This window comes from Cannabis sativa, chromosome 4 (assembly GCF_029168945.1).
Source record: "Cannabis sativa cultivar Pink pepper isolate KNU-18-1 chromosome 4, ASM2916894v1, whole genome shotgun sequence".
NCBI lineage: Eukaryota > Viridiplantae > Streptophyta > Magnoliopsida > Rosales > Cannabaceae > Cannabis > Cannabis sativa.
The window spans coordinates 64,105,802-64,127,900 of record NC_083604.1 but is presented as its reverse complement, the minus strand read 5'-3'; the positions used below and the strand labels follow the sequence as shown (position 1 = coordinate 64,127,900).

Genomic DNA, 22,099 nt, shown 5'->3' with positions numbered 1-22,099 from the left:
GGTTAGTTGTAATAAACTAAACACTTATGAAGGTTATGCTGTAAATTACTCTTTTATAATTATGCTCAAATGTACTAAGAGTAAAATAATTTTTTTTTAATAGAGATGTGTAAAAAATATTAACAAAAATATTAAATTTTTATTAAAATTATAAAAAAGATAAAAAAAAATTAATAATTATAAATGAGTGATAAAATAATAAATAAAAAAAAATATTTATAGAGTATTTAATCATGTTATATTTTGTGCTAAATTTAACACAATTTTTTATGTGCTAAATTTAAACTATATTATCCATCACCATTAAATTCAGAACATGAGCTAAAATTTATTTATATAGCCACTTACTAATATTAATTGACTATTCATTTAATTGTTTCATATCCAGGATTGATTTAGGAGTCCATACTCTGTCTCCAACTTCAACTTGATATTTATGGGATACGGGTGTGTGTCTCTCTCTCTCACTCTCTGATATCATTAAATGGTTTGGTTAATTGTACCAATCATGTAAAATGGAATTTCATGTAAATAATTTTCTTATATGCAAACAAGTCATAAAGGTGAATTTGTTTTAACAAATCAGAAAGAGTTTCATATCTTTAGGGCACTGCTGGTATAATATTATATTTGAGTTTTGTTGGATTAAAATTCTATTATGGTATATATATGTTATTATATAAGTTGATATAAAATTAAGTAACTAATTATATTATAAGTATTATAAGGGTATTTAATTATCATAGAATAATGTATAGATACTATATATTAATTTATAATTTATTGAGTGACCAAGTTATAAATACTTCAAACTTATAATGATATTATAAATAAGTAGTATTGTTGTATTCTCTCCTTAAAAAATACTTTAAAAAAATATTGTATCCTTGAAAGATTATGACCTTGTTTGCAATCTCCAACAAAAATTTCAAATTAGTGTATCTACTCATCTCGTTATCAAGTTAATTTTTTTTAATTAAGTAAAAGTTCTATTAAAAAAAATTTAATTCAAAGTTTTCTATATTAAAATACTAAAAATGATTAAATTTATGATTATATATAAATCCACATAATTAGAAAAAGTAAGCCTTGTAAACATGAAAATGTAAAAACATTGTACTGTTTCATTGATTGAGGATATGATCTTCATATCTAAATTATATGATAGCATTGGTGAAACAAAATAATAAAGATGCCTGACATGTTCGGTAATAGTAACCATCCATGCCTAATTGCCACGTGTATATGAAATATACCAATTAAAAAAAGCTTTATAGCTCCCCAATAGTTTTGCTGATCAACTCAAAGTCTCAAACTCACTTGCTTCCTTCCATAATATCATAACTCATTGCTTTGCTTAGAGACTGTGAAGATGGATTCAGTGATTGAGAGTACAAAGAAGCCTCACGCAGTGTGTGTTCCATTTCCAGCACAAGGCCATGTTAACCCCATGATGCAATTGGCCAAGCTTCTACACTCTAGAGGCTTCCATATAACCTATGTCAACACTGAGTTCAACCACAGGCGATTGATCAGATCTAAAGGACTGGACTCTGTGAAAGGCCTATCTGACTTTCAGTTTGAGACCATACCTGATGGTTTGCCACCATCAGATCGTGATGCAACCCAAGATATTCCATCATTATGTGACTCAACAAGAAAGAATTGTTTAGGTCCATTTAAAAAGCTTTTACATAAGCTCAACAATTGTTGTGAAGTGCCTCCTGTTACTTGTATCGTTACTGATGGGATAATGACTTTTGGGATAGAAGCTGCACGGGAGTTTGGGATTCCAGAGGTTGTGCTATGGACAGCTTCTGCTTGTAGCTTCATGGGGTATCTCCAATACGATGAACTTGTCAAAAAAGGTCTCGTACCTTTCAAAGGTACAAACTTTTCAACTTGTTTATATTAGGGGTGATATAATTTGTGACTCAACATGACCATATAATTTTAAAAACGTACAAAATAAATAATTTTGAGTGAAAGTACTTCATTTTGCATATCAAAATTATGCTGGTCTGCTTAATAGGTTTATTAGTATTTTTTTTTTTCAGATCAACACACTTAACCTAAAAATGACACTAACACATAAAATGAAAATATAAGTACTCACTGCAAAAAAAATGCTATGTTTAGTGACAATTTTTTAGTCACAGTATCATCTTTTTGTACTAAAAGTGACTTTTAGTCATAAAACAAAATGTTACTTGTGACTAAAATATAATATTTAGTTACAAGTTATCACTAATTTAATTTTAGTCACAAGTATTGTGACTAAAAATATATTTAGTCACAACAAATTGTAATTTTTGTGACTAATACCTTTAGTTACGACTTTTTAGTCACAACATAAGAATAATAATTTATAATTAGTCACCATTTTTTTACTTTCAATCACAAATTTTGTTGTGGCTAAAAGTAAAATTTTTTGTAGTGACTTTTAAATTTTTTTTTTATATATATATATATGAAGTAAAAAAAACAAAAAAGGAAAAAGAAAATCCTTAAAACTTCATCTCTTCTGATTATATATTTATATATAGAAAGAGAGAGAGAAATTAAAGCTATGAAAATCTATGACTAATGTTTATATATATAGTTAAGTTGATTATGGCAATTTTATGCTGTGTCCTAACTTAATATATTTAAGGGGAATTACTTTATATATTATTTTTTTTTATTTTTTGTTAAATTTACGGTTTAAATTGCTTCGGTAGTTTCTCAGGTGGTTTTTATGTGGGTCGTTATGCGGATTTCGGTTACGATTTTTAAGTTGATCTGTTAGATGTTATAGAGGTTTCTGTGTAGAATTCCGCAAAAATATATATATATATATATATTAAAAAAAACCATTGAAGTATAAAAATTAAAAAACCCATAATTATTGTGTGTTAGTTTCGGATTTGAAATTGAGCATGTTAGAGCATCTTTAATGGTAAAACTTTAAAGGATGCTTGGTGAGGTGAATATATTATGTGGTAAAATATTGAGATGCTATACTATTGAAGAAAAAAAGATGTCATTCTAAAAATTTGTATGGATGCTATGTTGTAGTATTGATGTTATTTATTTATTTTTTTTGATAAAAAATTAAAGCTAAAAAATTATTGTAGCTAAAAATTAAAATATATATTAAATAATAATGTATAAAATCATAGTTATAATATTTTTAAAAAGTAATATATATTGAAGTATTTTTAGAAGTAAGAATGTCAAAAATATTATGAAAAAAAAAAGGTAAAATAAAATATTAAATTTTTAAATAACGTGTAAATTTTTAGTTTCGTGAGATACAATTATTGGAGATGCCTATTATCGAGTCATCATGATGTATGACCTCTATATGTTACGTTCCTACTTAGGAAGGGAATTAGGATGTTGATATGACTAGGTGCTCATGATATATAGTGTCTGAAACATATCACACCACAAAAACACAAATTGTCATATAATTTCTATAATATAAATATAAATATTTTTAGACCTACACAAAACACTATAATAAATAATAAAGTTGGCATATTATTATTTTTTATTGATTTTTTTTTATGGGACAGGGGACAGATTATTTAAAGATCTTAATTTTGAAGGAATGTTACTAATATAAGGAATCATTTATGATATGTTCATATATTAATTACATGCGATTTTTTTCACGTATAATTTATATGCTAAATGACTTTTGACTAGTGAGATCCATTTAAAATAAAACAATTTGTGAGAAAAATAAATTATTACATAAATGTATATCAAATGTACATATTATTTATATGGGTGACTATTCAATGGTTACATTTTTATTGTAACCATATGATTACATTTTTATTTAACCTGTAATAGCAGGTTACTAATAGGTAGACTTTCCTTTTTTAGATTTAATTAATTATAATTAACTATTTTCTTAAAATAATTAATTAAATAGACATTCCTTTTTTAGAATTATTTAATTATAAATAACTATTTTCTTAAAATAATTAATCAAATATTTAACAAGACCTCTTTTAGTAATTAATATTTATATTTAAATCCTTACTTTAATTATTTTAATAATTAAGCCATTTAATTATAATATTTACACAAAAAATTTATTTTTTTTACAAAAATTAAACTTCTTTTGACACAAATTAAAATTCTCTTCTTATAATAAATTTTCAAATAATTAATTATTTTTAAATGATATTTAATTATTTTGTTACAATCATATGAACTAAGTATGAGGTCTCAAGCTAATCAATCGATAACAAGTGCAGTCATTTTTTTAAAAAAAAATCCTTCAACTTATTTCATTTTTTACTTTTTAAATATTAAAATAAAAAAATTAAATAATTATGTGTAATAATTTAAAATTAAGATTACAAGTATAATAAAATTTAAATTATGAAATTATATGTGTATAATTTTAAATTATAAAAAACTTTGCTATAAAATTTTAAATAATTTAAGTATAAAAAAATAAATTGCTAAAAGATCTTTCTATAGTAATAAATTGTAAAAAATTAATTAATAATTATAATTAATTTAATTTTAAAATATAATTAATCTTAATTAAAGTTTTATAAGGAAATAAATTATTAGGTTACTTTCAGGTTACAAGTTTTTTTTTTTTTTTTTTTTAGTTAATTTCCAAATTAATCACAACCATTAAATAGTAATCCAATAGCTTAAAAAAATGTAACCATGATGGTTACAATAAAAATGTAACCATTGAAACCTCTTCCTATTTATATATACACATATCATTAATTTTACACTTATACATTGATTTTTTTTATAACAAATAAATATAGAAAATATACTCAGTCTTGTTGCAAAATTTTTATATTGGATTATTATTAAATTTTATTTTGAAAAAAAAAAAATCAACTAATAATTTATATTATTTTAAAAATTAAAATACAATGTCAAATCATTTAACAAGTCTAGTAACTTTTATACAAAATACAAATTTAAAATAATGATATTTACTCTAACATTAACCATCTACCTAGAATAATAATATTTTTTTTTTCTTATTAATAACATTCTTCACAAACTAAAATTGATTTTTTAAAAAAATACATAATAATTTAATTAAGTTATAACCCAAATAAATTCACTAAAGATCGTCCTGCAGCAATGCCCTATTTTGTTTCTACTTTAAATAAAAGTGAAACTCATTTAATTTCTTTGATCAAAATATTTTATATTTTTAATAATTTATTATATTATATATATTTAGTACACTAAACGTATATATTAATTTGTTTGAACTTTCATCAGTTATATGTAACTAAGTAATTACATATGAATTTAATTCATATAAATTGAAGTCGTACAATTAGGGGTGTTCATCCGATCCAATCCGCACTTTTTTGGTCAAACAACATCCAATCCGCACTAAGTGCGGATTTCATATTTTGGATCCAATCCGATCCGCATAAGAGTTTAAATCCAATCCAATCCAATCCGCAATAGTGCGGATTGGATCGGTTATTTTGGATCGGTTACTTTTTTAATAATAAATTATTTAATATTTCATAGAAAAAAAATTAAAAAAAGACTATTGTTTTTTAATCTCCAATACTAATCTATTTCCATCTCTATTTATATACAAATTAAACCAATATACATATATATCAATATATATATACTTATCTTTAGATTTACACTAAAATATATATGTATCTAATTACTAAAATAAATAAGCTAGTATATATATATTTAAACTTTATGTGTATGTGTCTATGTGAATAAGAATTATTTTTCTTGTATTTTTTATTACAAAATAAATAAAATGCACCAACTCAATATATTACTAAAAAAGATTAAGAAATTAGGAGTTTGTGTTTTTTTTTAATTAATATATATTACATAATATAATTTTTTAAAAATATATATATTTATGTGCGGATTGGATTGGATCGGTTACTTTTTGAGGTCAAACAACATCCAATCCGCACAAGTGCGGATTTTAGATTTTTCAATCCAATCCAATCCGCACAAGTGCGGATATCCGCATTTTGCGGATTGGATTGGATTGGATCGTGCGGATTGGATTGGATCGGATACTTTGTGAACACCCCTACGTACAATTTTGGCCATATCAAATTTGAATTCAGTGGATATATATATATACAAAATATTTACATTTTCTAATTAAAAATTACTAAATAAACACATAAGTGAAACATAAGATAACAAGTTTGATATGGTAACAAGTTTTTGTTTTAGAACACAAGGAGTAATACTAATTACCCTCTTAATAATTACTTTATAGTTTAGTCGTTCTTAATATTAATTCTTACAACTATATCCCTCTTTTGTTAGTTTTTCAATATTTATTATGTCTCTCCATTTTTGTTTACTCTTTCTACTGATGAATACAAATTTTGGATCATCTACAGATCATTAACTTAGTGTTGGGTGTTAGATAAATTAACAATTAACCCAAGATCTATTTGTATATAACATAGAACACAATAATAAGATATAATAATTAGGTATGTGTACCTGATTGATCCATAGCAGTTACTCCAATTCGATAGTGCAATACTATCAACTAAGTCTTCCTCCCTAGATCTCTAAATCAGAAACAGTTTATTTTATCTGATTATCAAAAGGTATACAATTGTGATGAGACAATATGTATTTATAGAGTTAGGGAGGGGACTTAGCTACAAAACCCTAGTTGGGCTGGGCCTGCTCATCAAAGGCTTCAGTCAACTAGAAAAGCCCACACTTCTGCTTCACCTAGACTTTACTCACAGATGCTAAGCCCATTAACAATTGATCACCAACAACATGGGCTAACACAAAAGAAAGAACTATCCAATCAACCCAAGTTTTAATAAAACCAATAAAATTTAATGTAAGCCCAAATAAAAGTCTAACATTCTCCCACTTGGGCTACATTGATTTTAATACATATATATTATATATCAAAATAATTTTATTTGAAAACGACTCATGGGTTGAACAACAGGAAAACATTTGTGGCCACTTTAAAAAATGATAGTTCTCTGATAGCATCTCAACATACCGGTCCAATTTAACCTTTGATAATGAACTATGACAGTCATATTGTTTTTAACTCAACAAAAGACATTCATAATCACAAATACCAAAGTATTAAATCGACATGGTCAATAAGTCTAGTAGTGTGGTAAGGAATTATGTTCAACATGTGATCAATTTAAAATAACATAATATCCTTATCAGTCCTCAATTTCACTGATACCGTGATGCTTAATAAATAAGCCAGTGAAATTAAACATACACCACTTAAAATAAGTAAGTGTCACTAAACTTGCTTAAATAATTAAGCCAACAACATATCATTGTCAATAAGCAAATAAATTTAAAAGACAATGATCACAACAATATGAACCACATGCTTTCAATTCAATCATTCTCGAGAATATAACAAAACATAATTGAAAACATATCCATTCAATAATAAAAAAATATTGAAACATAAAATGTAGTTCATAACTTTATTCAGAAAATTATAAATAATAATTTCTAAAAACAAACAGAAAACAAAACTCCCACTAACCCAAAAGATCAAAAGATTCTAAAATGCCCATATTAACAACATGTTTATTAAACAGCACGGCACTTAACCCTTTGGTTAGAGGATCAGCTAACATCGACTCGGTCTTGCAATTTTCAATGACAATGTCTCCTTTCTTGACCAAGTCTCTGACAGTGAGATACTTTATTTCCATATGTTTAGAAGCACTACCAATCTTGTTATTCTTTGAAAAGAAAACATCAGCATCATTATCACAATAGATTAGCATAGGTGTGGAAATAGAATCAACCACTCGTATCTCCAAAATAAAATTCTTCAGCCACAAAGCTTGCAAAGATGCCCCATAACATGCAACAAACTCAGCATACATAGTAGATGACGTGATCAAAGTCTGTTTGACACTCTTCCAAGAAATAGCAGCACCTGCCAAGGTGAAAATATAGCCAGAAGTTGACTTTAAATCATCTACACAACCACCAAAATCAATGCGAATAACCAACAACTCGAAGATTGTCAACATGCTTATACACAAGCATAAAACTCTTCGTTCTTTGCAAATATCTCAAAACTTTCTTGGCTGCAACCCAATGATCAAGGCCAGGATCAGATAAATATCTCCCAAGAACATTTACTACGAAAGCTATGTCAGGTCGAGTGCAAACCTGAGCATACATCAACCTCCCTACTACACTTGCATAAGGGATGTTCTTCATTGCTCCTCTTTCTAAGTCGTTCTTAGGACATTGCTGCTTAGTGAACTTGTCCCCTTTCAGAATAGGAACAGAACCAGCTTTACACAAATCCATGTTGAACCTTTTGAGCACACGATTAATGTAAGCTTCTTGAGATAAGCCAAGAACTTTTCGATTCCTGTCACGATGGATCTCAATCCCCAAAACATAGGATGCCTCTCCAAGGTCTTTCATATCAAAATTGGAAGACAGAAAATTTTTGGTCTCATTTAGTAGTGACAAATCACTGCTGGCAAGTAAAATGTCATCTACATAAAGAACAAGAAAAATATAACGACTCCCACTGATATTCATATAAATACACTGATCAAACTTGTTCTCTACGAAACCAAACGATGTCACAACCTTGTTTAACCAAAAGCGGAAGCGAAACTAAATTCCTTTTAAAAGTAGGAACATAAAAAGTATTGTTCAGAATAATCTTATCACGAGACTGTAATTCAAGAATAAATGTTCCAACATAGATAACGTCAACTCCAACATCATTGCCCACTTTAAGCTTGGACTCCCTCTCACTTGGCTTCCTGAGATCCCTTAGCCCCTGTAAGGAAGCAGAAACATGAACAGTAGCACCACTGTCTAACCACCAAGAATCAATAGGAACATCAACTAGATTAGATTCAAAACAAACACATGCCAATGGATTACCTGATTGTGCTTGCTTCTTTTCTAACCAAGTCTTAAATTTGTGACAGTCCGTTCTCCGATGCCCCAATTTTTCACAAAAGTAACACTTCACATTAGAGTATTTGGACTTTCCATTGTTATTCTTCTGTTTATTCTTATGCTCCTTACCATTACCATTCTGTTTTGTAGCACCATCATTTTTATTCTTGAATTTTCCTTTTCCTTTGTTGGGCTTGAGGTGAGAAACATAGTTAGCAGATTCATTCTTCTCCCTTTTAAGCTTGCTTTCTTCAGCTACACACTGAGAAATTAGGTCGCTGATAGTCCATGTTTGATTGTAAGTGTTGTAGGCTATCTTGATAAGGCTGAAAGAGGCAGGAAGAGCATGAAGAGCTCGATGAATAATGAACGAGTCAGGAAGAGGAATATTATGATCTTTTAACTTGGACTGAACATTCACCAATTTCAGAATAAAATCTCGCACTCCTTTTAATTCATCATACTTAATGGTTGTCATTTCATCCATAAGATGTCCAGCTTCAGCGTTTTCACTTTTAAAGGTCGTATAATTTTTCTACAGCATTGAAAAACTCTTTGGCATTTGTAGTGTCTGGCAAACCACTCAATAGATGTTCAGGAATGGATCTTTTCATAGTAAGAAGACTAAGACGACTTGACTTTTCCCATTGTGCATGATGAGTTCTCTCGGCAGCTGTACTAGAGTCAGTAAGATCAGCAGGTTTTTTTTCTCGTAGGCACAAGTCCATATCCATTATGCCTAAAGTAAATTCCACATCTCGTTTCCATGTCTTGTAGTTGGAAGCATTCAAAATATGGATGGAAGCATTATTGCTGTTCACAGAAAAGGAGACTGAAAAATTCAAAAAAAATTAAAACTTGAATAAGCAATATGAGCAATGTATTAGAAAATATTGTAGAATCAACTGGTCATTATAAACTCCCCTTTGGGGTGAGAATATAACACACACATGATCTACCTTCATGAAGTTAACAACAAAGAAAAAATACATATCATTTAAGAATTTTATTACCTTTGGGCAAATAAATTTCTTAAAAAATATGTATTAATTCAAGCAAAAAATAATAATAAATTTATATATTTAAATTATTACCTTTGGGAAAATAATTAAAATATATATATTTAATATTAACTCACTTCATGGAATGTGAACTAATATATGTAAATACTACCTTTGGGCAAGTAATTACACATATAGTCAACCAAAAGATATAATATTTTCTTCAACATGTGAAATTTGGTGATAAAACAATCATTGAAGATTTATAATTTTCAACCAAATTTCCAAAAGAGATATATAAATTGCTTTTATTATATTGATAATCAAAAAATAAAGTGTCCACCATAACACATTATTTTTGTATCAAACAATCAAGTTTTATAACTTTAGAACAACAAATAATTAAAAGATGTGAATATAAGAAAATTGGTAGAGACTACATAGTCAAGATAAATTAAACAAGAGAGTGACTATGTCTTATGGAACGAGAAGAAACTCAAAAATTTTTCTATGATTTACGGATTTTGAAAAATCATCAAAAATTATTTTTAATAATTTTTTAACTGCATAATTATCATTAAAATAATAATAATTATTAAACGGAGTCAAAAAATTAATTAAAAATCATAGAAAAATCAGAAATTAAATTCTAAGCACGCTGGAAAAAAAAACGTCGAAAAACGACAACCCACGTGGCCGCACGCGCCCCCACGCGCCACCTACGCGAGTGGGCTTCGCGGCCTGGCTGCTTCTTCTTCCTTGGGCGGGTCTCAGAAGTCGGGTCACGCGACCCGGTTGCCTCCAGTCGGGTCTGCTTGCTTTTTCCGGCCAAAAATCGACGAAAAGATGGGGAAATTGATGGGTTTCGATCGGGAATCAATTTCTAATCAATCTAAGTGTCTAATTTCGGCTATTAAGTGCTAAAAAACAATAGATCTAAAGAAAAGCTATCCAAAAATAAAGAACATAAAAAAATTGATTTGGAATATCAATCTTAATCAAAATACAAAATTAATCATTTAAGAACATTCATAAACAATTAATAATGAGATATCTATAATCAATTTTAGATTAAAAACAATAAAATCAAAATACACAATTATAATTTCACATTATAATCATATAAACCCTAAAACTTTAAAATTAAAATTCTCTTAATATACACAATGATTTCATGTATATAATATATCAATTGAAAGAGAATTTAACGATCAATAAAACCCCTAAAGTTTTAAGATTTATTAACAAAAAATTACACATAAAATAATAACGAAATTGATATGTAATTTTAGATAATTAAATATACAAATTAATTATACTAATTATAGGTTCTAAATCATATACAATAGGCAATCTGATACCACATGTTAGATAAATTAACAATTAACCCAAGATCTATTTGTATATAACATAGAACACAATAATAAGATATAATAATTAGGTATGTGTACCTGATTGATCCATAGCAGTTACTCCAATTCGATAGTGCAATACTATCAACTAAGTCTTCCTCCCTAGATCTCTAAATCAGAAGCAGTTTATTTTATCTGATTATCCAAAGGTATACAATTGTGATGAGACAATATGTATTTATAGAGTTAGGGAGGGGACTTAGCTACAAAACTACTAGTTAGAGAATTTGGGCACGCTCATCAAAGGCTTCAGTCAACTAGAAAAGTCCACACTTCTGCTTCACCTAGACTTTACTCACAGATGCTAAGCCCATTAACAATTGATCACCAACAACATGGGCTAACACAGCAAAGAACTATCCAATCAACCCAAGTTTTAATAAAACCAATAAAATTTAATGTAAGCCCAAATAAAAGTCTAACATTGGGATCTTATCCATTTAAATATTTTCATCGTGATGATACTATAAAAAGATCTGAACAAGACAGTAAATAGTGAAACATAAAACATATGTCATTTTTTAATGTTATCAACTATTTATATATAGATTGATTTTGTATTTTTTTTTTAAAGTTTTTTGCGGTTAAATTCTCTCAACTATCATTTCACTTGTATTTGACCCTCCAAACTACTGAATCAGTAGCAAATTTAAGGTGTCATCCGATTAACTGCAACCATGGACTGTTTATGTGCATACTCTTGTAGACGTGGCACGTTTATGTTGATATACCGAATATTATTATTTAAAAGTTATTTTCAAAATTCATTTAAAATTAAATAATATTATAAAATTTGAAATATTTTTTATATTTTTAAAATAATAATATTAGGTGTAACAATATAAATGTGTCTTGTGTATAAGAGTGTACACGTATTCAGTCTATGTTAGCAGTTAACTGTAGAAAGTGGATGACACATTAAATTTGCAAATAGTTAAATAGTTTGGAGAGTTTTACTGTCAAAATTTGAGCTGAAAGAGTTAAGTGCAAGTAGAATGATAGTAGAGAGAGTTTAGCCGCAGAAAATTCTTTTTTTTAATAGACTTAAATTGGTTTTGATAATCTCATGCATTTAAAATCATATGAAACACCACCCAGATCTTTAAGAGCTCAAACAAATCATTATATGTAAACGTTGAGAGATTTTTTTTTATTATTATTGAGAATATATTCTCATTGATATTTTTGGATTAAGAAATCATGTGACTGTACTAACTCTTTTGTCTTTTTATTTGGTGTTACACATTTTAAGGTAAAATTTAATCCAATCATTTGTTTCAGATGAAAACTTCATGAAAGATGGCACGCTTGACACACCAATAGACTGGATTCCCGGCTTGAGAGACATAAGACTAAAGGACTTACCAAGCTTCATCAGAGTGGTATCAACTGATGATATAATGTTTGATTTTTTAGGATCACAAGCAAGGAATTGCCTGACTTCTTCAACTATAATCTTCAACACATTTCAAGAGCTAGAACAAGAAGTACTAGATTCAATCTCAGTTATGTTTCCAAACATCTACACTATAGGACCACTTTGTATGCTTCACCGTCATCTTCCAGTTGAAAGTCAAGTCAAGTCCATGAGTACAAGTTTATGGAAAGAAGACTCGACATGTATCAACTGGCTTGATAAAAGGGAACCCAATTCAGTTGTGTATGTAAACTACGGAAGTATCACAACAATGACTGAAGACAATTTCAAAGAGTTTGCATGGGGACTTGCCAATAGCAATCACTCGTTTGTGTGGATAGTTAGGCCTGATGTTGTAATGGGTTCTGATTCGGCTAAAGTTTTGTCCGAAGAATTTTTTGAGGAGATTAAGGGCAGAGGTTTATTGGTAAATTGGTGCTCACAAAAGAAAGTTTTGGAACATTCTTCAGTTGGGGTTTTTTTAACTCATTGTGGTTGGAACTCTACTATAGACACTATTTGTGCTGGTGTTCCTGTGATTTGTTGGCCTTTCTTTGCTGATCAACAAACCAACTGCTATTTTGCTTGTAACACATTGGGTGTAGGGGTGGAAATTAGCCCTGATGTCAAAAGAGAAGAAGTATCAATGCTTGTGAAGGAGATGATGGAAGGAGAGAAAGGAAAGAAAATGAAGGAAAAAAGTTTATATTGGAAGAAGAAAGCGTTTGAAACTACTGATATAAAAGGTGATTCTTATAATAATTTTGACAAACTGATTAGGGAGAGTCTCTGCTATGATAAGTAGGAACCAGAAAATAATATTCGGGTTTGTGATTTAGTTTCACTAGATTGTGTTGAATAAAAAGATATATTCATTAAATTGAATGTATGATTTATATGAATTACTATGCTATGCTATTTGTATACAACTATAATATGAAGAAAAAAAAATTGCGATGCCTTTCAGAAATTGAGGCAATATCTCATTACCCTAAAATGATCTTTTTGCATCAGTTAACTTCCAAAAGCGACGCAATTATACATTTTTTAAATTTTGTGTCGATTTTGACTGTTAGGATTTTGCGTTAATGTTTAACTAACTGTTGAATCGTTTTTTTTTAAAAAAATCTATTTTATCCTTTTATTAATAAAACTAGTAAAGAGAATAAAAAAAATAGAAAGAATCGGTCAAAAAAAAAAAGAGAAAATATATATTATTATTATTGATAAATAATAATATAGATTGACTTTTTTCTCTAACTTCCTACTTCCCACCCTTATCACTTTTCACATAACGTAAAAAAATTAGAGTTTATAAAAAGGAAGAAAATCAGACAAAAAAAAGAGGGGAGAGGAGAGTATCGCATTTTGCAAAGGAAAAAAATAGAGAAAGAAAACAGAGAGAAAGAGATCAAAAAAGTCACGGCCATTGTTGTTCTTTCAAGTATTCAAGGTCTTCAAGGGTAAGAATGCATGCATTCCTCTTTCTCTCTCCCTCTCTCCCTTTTATTTTGTATTTGTTTTTTTCTCTGAAATTCCGTATTTTAATATTCCCAGTTTGATTATTTAATTAATAGATTAATTAAATGCGGAATAATAAAACTGGTACTGAAAACAGTTTTCTGTAGTTACAGAATGCAACTCTGTAACTCCAGAGAAACCCAGAAAAACAAACAGTGCATAAAAGTAAAAACACACAAGATTTTTGTACGTGGTTTCAACAATCCTTTCAGATTGTTACTAGTCCACGGGGCCACGCCCAGAGATAAGATTCATTAGATCGGTATCAAAAATACAAAGTAATTGACTTATGCATAAATAGACTCCCTCTTATTGTATGCCGCAAGCTTGATGTATTCCACCTACTAACTGAATCTTGATAAAACTCCAAGAGCTCGAACTCCCTTCGATCACCTTGAAGAGTGCTTGAATCCTCCCGATTCAAGGCTTAAAGGCTATCTCCCGAAAGCCTATACAACCATCTCCCGAAGGTTGTGTGCTTGTATCCTCCCGATGCAAGACTTCAAAAGCAATCTCCCAAAAGCTTGTAAATACCCTTCTCCCGAAGGTGCACTGATGTTCTTCTTCGTTGTAGACTTGAATACGAGGACTCGAAGACAATACAAACAACAAATAAACGGAAGTAAGAGTAGAACAACTCTTCTCTACAAAACAAAGACACTCTTTTCTTATGATATGAAAGTGAATAAAAGAGTTAACATAACAAAGACACTCTTTCCTTAAGATATGAATATAATTCTAAGTGTATGAAAGAGATGCAAAACCTAACTACTATAAGATGTATTTATAATGAATATACATCTCATAGACAGCTTACATTCGGTCTGAACAAGACCTCAACCCACTAGAAACTTCCCTAAAATAATTCTTCAATCAGTCTAGGAATTTCCGTTTCTGTACCTACAGAATCGTGGGCAGTAACTACAACTTTCCTTTTATAGAAAAGGAAAGTTTAGCTCCGGTTTTCTCTTCAAGAAACCTGATCTAAGAAAATGGGAAACTCAACACAAGATCAGATTACACAGCTGGTTAGATAAAAACGAAATGGGTAACCAAACTTACCATTTTTACCTTTTTTCCAAAAATAGGAAAGCTAGACAACTTTCCTTTCAAGTTTGAATACACCAAATAGGAAACCATATTAATGTATACCAAATTTAGAAAATATACAATGAATAATAAAATATTTTTGTCAATTAAATATGCCAAAAATGGAATTAACAATCTCCCCCTTTGGCACTTTGATTGACAAAACATTTTATTATGAGAAAACCTGCATCAAGTGTTAGAAACCAAAGCAAATAGCTTGTTAAAGATACAAGAGTATAGAAAATACTCCCCCTGCATGAAAGCTCTCTAACACATAAAACATAGAACTTTTTTTGGACGGAAAAGCTTGCAAACCGAAGAACACAACTTTCTAAAAGGAAAAGTGTTAAACCACAAACAACTTTTTAAACGGAAAAGTGTTAAACCACAAACAAGCAACTCCCCCTAAAACCAAGGGTCCAGAGTTGGAACAAAGAGTTCAATGAATCCAAAAAATAATACTACTCCCCCTTTTTGTCTATCAAGGAGCCAAAGATAACAAAAACAAACATGGACAAAGTCATAAGTTCAAATAAACATTAATAAAAAGCAAAAGATAAAAGATTGAACCACTTATTCATCATCATTGGGTCGGAAGTATTTCATGATGCTGTCCATCTTCCTAAGAAGCAAGGCCTGACTAGTCTCCATTCTTCCCAAACGCAAGTTGAATTCTGCCATTTCTGTAGGAGCAGAAGTTGAAGCAGATGCAGCAGCAGGATCATTTGTAAGACCAGGGGAAGCAGACCGAGCCTTTCTTTGAGCAGCTTTTCCTTGAGGAGGCTTCTCAGGAATTTTGAAAGTGGTTCCAACAGCAGGCATCTCAATTGATTCATTCTCAAGAATCAATTCCTCTTGATCAGATAAAATTTTATAGATTAAGTGAGGAAAAATGAGATTGAGCCTAGGTTTCTTACCCTTTCGAAGAGAAACAATTTGCTCCCAAATCATGTCAGCCAAATCAATTTTAGCACCAATTGAAACTTTATATAAAAAGAAAGCAAGTTCATTTGAAACATTTACCGGATTGGAGCAAGGAAACCAATTGGATAGGGCAAACCTCAAGAGAGCAGCATGTTGATAGGTGAGTTGAGACATATGCATGGTGTCGGAGAGTTCAATTTCATTATCACCAAAGAGATAACCGAACACCTTTTGACGATCAAACTCCACATCAGTTGGCTCAATTCCCATAGGCAAATTGAGAGCCTCAGCAACATCCTTCACAGTAAAGGAATACCAGTGTCCTCTGACAAAAACTTTGCAAACATGAAAGAGTCCTCATCGAGAAACTCATCAGTGATGTTAGCATAAAATTCCTTCACAATTCTATCCACATACCCATCAAAACCGATCAAGGTATCTACCCATTGTCTTTCTTTCAACATGTTATACACTCCAAAAGGCTTATGAGCAATAACATTAAAATTTTTCTCCACAGTAAAATTCCTATTCTCATAGAATTTCATATCTCTAGCATGATCATTATAACAAAAATAATGAGAGTGGGGCTTGAAGTTATCAAGAGAAATACCAGAGGGCCTCTTTCTTTTCTGTGGAAGAACAGGATTTGTAGAGACAATGGGCCTTTTTCCTTTGTCCTTCTTTGGAACAGCAGGAGGGACTGGAACAGATTCTGTAGTGACAGGCTCAGTTTCTGGTTCTTCACTCTCGGATCCAGAATCATCAACAACAGGAAGATCTTTGGGCACAAATTCTTCACTTGAATCGGACAAGCCCTCTGAATCATGATCCTCCTCACTTTCTTCTGGTTCAGAATCCGAGGAAGAGACCGAAGGGGGATTCTCCTTGAGATTTTTGCCTTTTGAAGATGAAGAAACCACCTTTTCCCCTTTGGATGCAATTTTAGGTTTAACCACTTCAGGCTTTTTAGGAGTGGAAACCTTGGACCTAGTTCGAGAACTCACCGTGGGCAAGGTCACTGTTGCTATATTTTTAAACGCTACGCAAGTATACGCAATCAAGTAGTAAATCTCACACAGGTGAGGTCGATCCCACAGGGAATTGGATTAAGTACCACTAAATTATACTTATGATTCTATTCGGTAAATCAAAAGCAATTATGAATTAAAAGCAGTTAAATATGAAAGAGATTCAGAAAACTTAATAACACACTTTAAAGTTGAGCAAGATGAGGCAATAGGGAGGAGAATCCTGTTGTTGTTTACCCAAATTGTTAATGATTAATTACTATCCTATTCTTGGAGTGAATGACAGATTATGAAATAACCTAGCTCCTTTCAGATCTTCTAGATTCTAAATCACATGTTATCTAATTAATTCCTTAATTAAACTAACATGAAATCAGCATTAAGTAATAATCTACTCGTCACATAAGTCATGCAAATACTTTCGTTTCACATAGAACATTGATTATCTTAATTTTAGCATTCTCAATTCTCAATTTTCAGATTTTGAATTGAGATCATAGAGCATGCACAAGGTGATCAATCTTAAACATGAAATTAAGAACAAATTAAGATAATTTCACACACAAGAATTGAGGAATGGTAATTAAACATTAACTAGGCAAAACATTAAACAACAATCATCATCCTCCCTGAATGGGAAATTTAGTTCAGAAATAAATCCATAACCATTCCTATAGCAATATTCAACATAAATAAATTAAAGAGGAATAAAGAAAAGAACTGTTGGAGGATGAATTCTGGATCTTCACTTGAATCTCTATGCTCTTCCTGCCGCTCTCAGCTGTGTTTTAGGGTTCCAAATCGCTCTCCCTGACTTCCAATCGCAGTTTTCTATTTATACTTGAAATTTAGGGTTCGATGGACGAAAATACCCCTGGTCCGTACGGGATCTCGCCGCGGCCAAGCTTCCTCTCGCCGCGGCGAGAATTTGCCAATTTTAGGTGCTTTCTGTTTCTCGTAACTCGCCGCGGCGAGCCTCTTCATCGCCGCAGCCGTATATGGAAAAACTCACAAATTAAGTTTTTCTTCGGCTCAGCACGTCTTTCAATGAATTTCTGCACCCGAGACCTCTTTTACTCCAAAGAACCTGAAAACATAGAAAACAAGCGTAATTCCGTCCCAACACAGCTAAAGATGCACATAAATTGGATCCAAAACATAGGCTAAAAATAGCCTAACAAACTCCCCCAAACTGACTCTTTACTCGTCCCCGAGTAAACTAAGACTAAACTAAGAAAACTGACAATGATAGCTGAACTTTCCAACAATTTAATTGTTACCACCACCTGCACAACTTCAATCCATCAATAACCAGAATTTCAACTTGCCAACTCTAAGAACTAAGTTGAATGTGCAGTTTACAAGTAAGTAAGTCATACAAACATAAAGCATCGCAATTTCCATCAATATCACAACTGTTCTAACTTTCCAACATCCCACTAACACATGATCAATAAGTTTGAATGACATACCTCTCTCCACTAATGTTGACAAATTTCTATTTGGAATCAATAGGTCTTTTTCGGTTAGCATCACATGGCTTAGGTACATGGGTAGGTGAGAAGTCATTTAGGCTATACTATACCATAAGCACAATTATACCAAACAAACCTAGACAATTCTTTTGCTTTCTTTCCATATATCCCAAAAACAGAAATAAGAGATTGCAATTTTTCTTATGTGTGTACCTCATAATTTTCTTAACTTTTTTTCAAGAAGACACATTTTTTTTTTATAGGCACAACACACAATATTATTCCTTTTTTTTTTTTCAATCTCTCATTCCTACACTTTATATTTTTTCACTTACAGCACTTATTCCCCCCAAACTTGCTTCAAGGCTCATGGCATAATAAGATATGTTCAGGGTGAAAAGAGTTGAAGATAACGAATTTAGCTCAGTTAAGTGGTGAAAATTTTTTTTCAAACAGGCTAAGGCTCAACTTTGGGTATACTATGGTAAAAAAAATTCATAGGCAGGCTTGAAAGGCTCAATCGTTCCAAAGAAAACTTGCCTAAATCACTTTCCAAACAAAAATCATCAAGGATTTCGCTTCAAGAGAGTATGTCAAACAAATTCTATTCCATGTTCAATCAATCATTCCACAAACCAAATAGAACAGAGGTGATATGTGAGAATAGCAAATGTTTTAAATCTACATGAATCACTTCCTAACACACATCCAATTTAATTCAAACAGTTGCAAGTCAAGCACACAGTTATGTTTTAATCCATTGCACAAGTGATTAACAACAATTCAATCAATCTTTCAATTTAACTATCACACAAGACTAAAAAAAACTAAAACAAATAAACTGAAAAAATTTAAGTCTCCCCCCCCAAACTAAAATGCACATTGTCCCCAATGTATGAAAATAAACCAGGGTGAGAGAAACTTACCTGAGCCCCATCAGAAGGGATCAAGTCCACCCTTTGCATTCAAAAGAGCCCTCGCACTAAATGAAGAAAATTTACCACCAATAGTGTTGATTTCAGAGTTTTGCACAAGAGTAAGCTCACCTTCAGAACTACCACACATCAATCTTTTCCAACGACGCTGAATCGTTCGAAGTCGCTCTTTAGGCTTTGCTTTCTTCTTATCAGTTTTAACAAAAGAACCCTTCACCACCTCAATCTTGCAACAGGTAGGAATGTCAGTTGGGGCAAAAACATTAAAATTGACCTCTTCATCTTGGACTCGCAACTTTAACTCCCCCTTTTGAACATCTATTAATGCTCGACCCGTGGCCAAGAATGGTCTTCCCAAAATAATGGGAATAGTTGAATCTTCCTCCATATCAAGAATTAAGAAATCAGCAGGGAAGATAAACTTACCAACCTTCACCAGTACATCTTCAATTATGCCACGAGGATGAGTTAGAGAACGATCCGCTAGTTGTAGAGTCACTGTTGTGGGCTTTGCTTTTCCCAATCCTAGCCTTTTGAAGACAGACAACGGCATTAGATTAATGCTTGCTCCCGCATCACATAGAGCTTTAGTTTCCACCGAACCCCCTATGTAGAGCATGGAATATTGAAACTACCGGATCTTTAAGCTTGGGCGGTAGTTTCTTTTGCAAAATGGCGCTACACTCCTCGCTAATGCCATCGTTTCATAGTCCTCCATTTTTCTCTTCTTAGACAATATCTCCTTCATGAACTTCACATAACGGGGCATTTGTTCCAAGGCTTCAGCAAAAGGAATGTTGATGTGTAGTCTTTTGAAGACCTCTAGAAATTTTGTAAACTGCTTGTCTAGATTGGTCTTTCGGAGTCTCTGAGGATAAGGTATCTTCACATGATGATCAATACTGATTGGTGGAGACTGTTGTTGTGGTGCAGGGCTATCAGTAGTTTTCTTTTCTATTGATGTTGGAGTTGGTGCTGATTGATCTTTAACTTCTTCATTGAATGGTTGTACCACATCAGGCCCATCATAATTCTTTCCACTCCTCAAGGAAATTGCTTTACATTGTTCTTTTCCTTTTGCCTCACTAGTGCTAGGTGAATTTCCTTGAGCTTGGTTTGCCACTTGAGTAGCCAATTGTTCCATTTGAGTTTCTAGAGTTTTAATAGATGCTCTAGTTTCCATCATGAATTGGAGCAATAAATCAGCTTGGATATTGGAGCCACTAGGACTTTGTTGTTGGTTTTGTTGGGGCTGATTTCTCTGCTGGTAGAACCCCTGTTGGTTGTGCCCATAATTATTATTTTGGGAGTAGTTCCCAATGGCTTTTGCTTGATCCATTGGCAAATTATCCACATCTGCCTGACACTCTGAAAAGTGATGGTTGCCTCCACATATCTCACAAATAACTTGGGCTTGTTTAGCTTGCCCTGCAATCAGCTTTGTCAAGGCCTCAACTTGAGCTGTCAACTTTGTGATGGCATCAACCTCTAGCACACCAGCTACTTTCTTAGTTTGACTCCTTTCAGTTGGCCACTGCTGATTATTTAGAGCCATCTCCTCCAATAGATCGTAAGCCTCATTAGCACTCTTTCTCATGAAAGCTCCACCACCGCCGCATCTATCAGAGTTCTAGTGTTACCAACCAACCCGTTGTAGAAATTGTGAACCAGCATCCACTTCTCTATGCCATGATGAGGGCATTTTCTGATTAGATCTTTAAACCTCTCCCAAGCCTCATGGAGAGATTCATTATCTTGCTGACAGAAGTTGTTTATTTCTCCTCGCAGCTTTGCGTACTTTCTTGGAGGGAAGAATTTAGACGTAAATTTTGTTGCTAAGTCCGTCCATGTTGCTATAGAATTTGGTGGCAAGGAGATCAACCAACTCTTGGCTCGCTCTCTCGGTGAGAATGGAAATGGGTCTCAAACGGATGGCGTCATCACTAACCCCATTGACTTTGAAGGTCTGACATAACTCCATGAAGTTCGATAGATGCAGATTAGGATCTTCTGAAGGGAGTCCACCAAACTGGACTGAAGACTGCACCATCTGGAGTATGGCAGGTTTGATCTCAAAGTTATTCGCATCCACTGCCGGTGGCCTGATACATGACTGCACTCCAGTAAGAGTAGGGAGAATGTAATCTCTCAAGCTACGGCCATTAGCTTGATCTTCAACGGCACCACCATTATTACCGTTATTTGGAGCATTCGCATTCACATTAGCAGCCATGATTTCTGATGTTTCAAATAGCTGTTTTAAACTCTTTCTTGCCTCTTGTTCTTTCTGTTTCTCCTACAAGTCTTCTCAATTTCAGGATCAACTGGTACTATGACTGCTTGTCCTTCACGGCGCATACACT

General features: G+C 31.8%; 2 protein-coding genes and 1 non-coding gene across 3 annotated transcripts; 2 read left to right on the top strand and 1 right to left on the bottom strand.

Annotated features, from left to right (window-relative positions):
* Positions 1-1,248: 1,248 nt before the first annotated feature.
* LOC115712139 (linamarin synthase 2-like) lies at positions 1,249-13,761 on the top strand. Its single transcript, XM_030640382.2, has 2 exons — positions 1,249-1,886; positions 12,629-13,761. The coding sequence occupies exons 1-2, from the start codon at positions 1,373-1,375 to the stop codon at positions 13,567-13,569; spliced, it is 1,455 nt and encodes a 484-aa protein (XP_030496242.2). The 5' UTR covers positions 1,249-1,372; the 3' UTR covers positions 13,570-13,761.
* On the bottom strand, positions 8,618-9,622 carry LOC133037296 (uncharacterized). The gene is made up of 2 exons (XM_061114293.1): positions 8,917-9,622; positions 8,618-8,809 (listed from the first exon to the last, which is right to left on the bottom strand). The coding sequence occupies exons 1-2, from the start codon at positions 9,419-9,421 to the stop codon at positions 8,781-8,783; spliced, it is 534 nt and encodes a 177-aa protein (XP_060970276.1). The 5' UTR covers positions 9,422-9,622; the 3' UTR covers positions 8,618-8,780.
* Positions 13,762-21,420: 7,659 nt separating the features above from the next.
* Positions 21,421-21,527, top strand: LOC115708363 (small nucleolar RNA R71). The gene has a single exon (XR_004009863.2). It is a non-coding gene; the product is annotated as a small nucleolar RNA R71 (small nucleolar RNA).
* Positions 21,528-22,099: the final 572 nt, after the last annotated feature.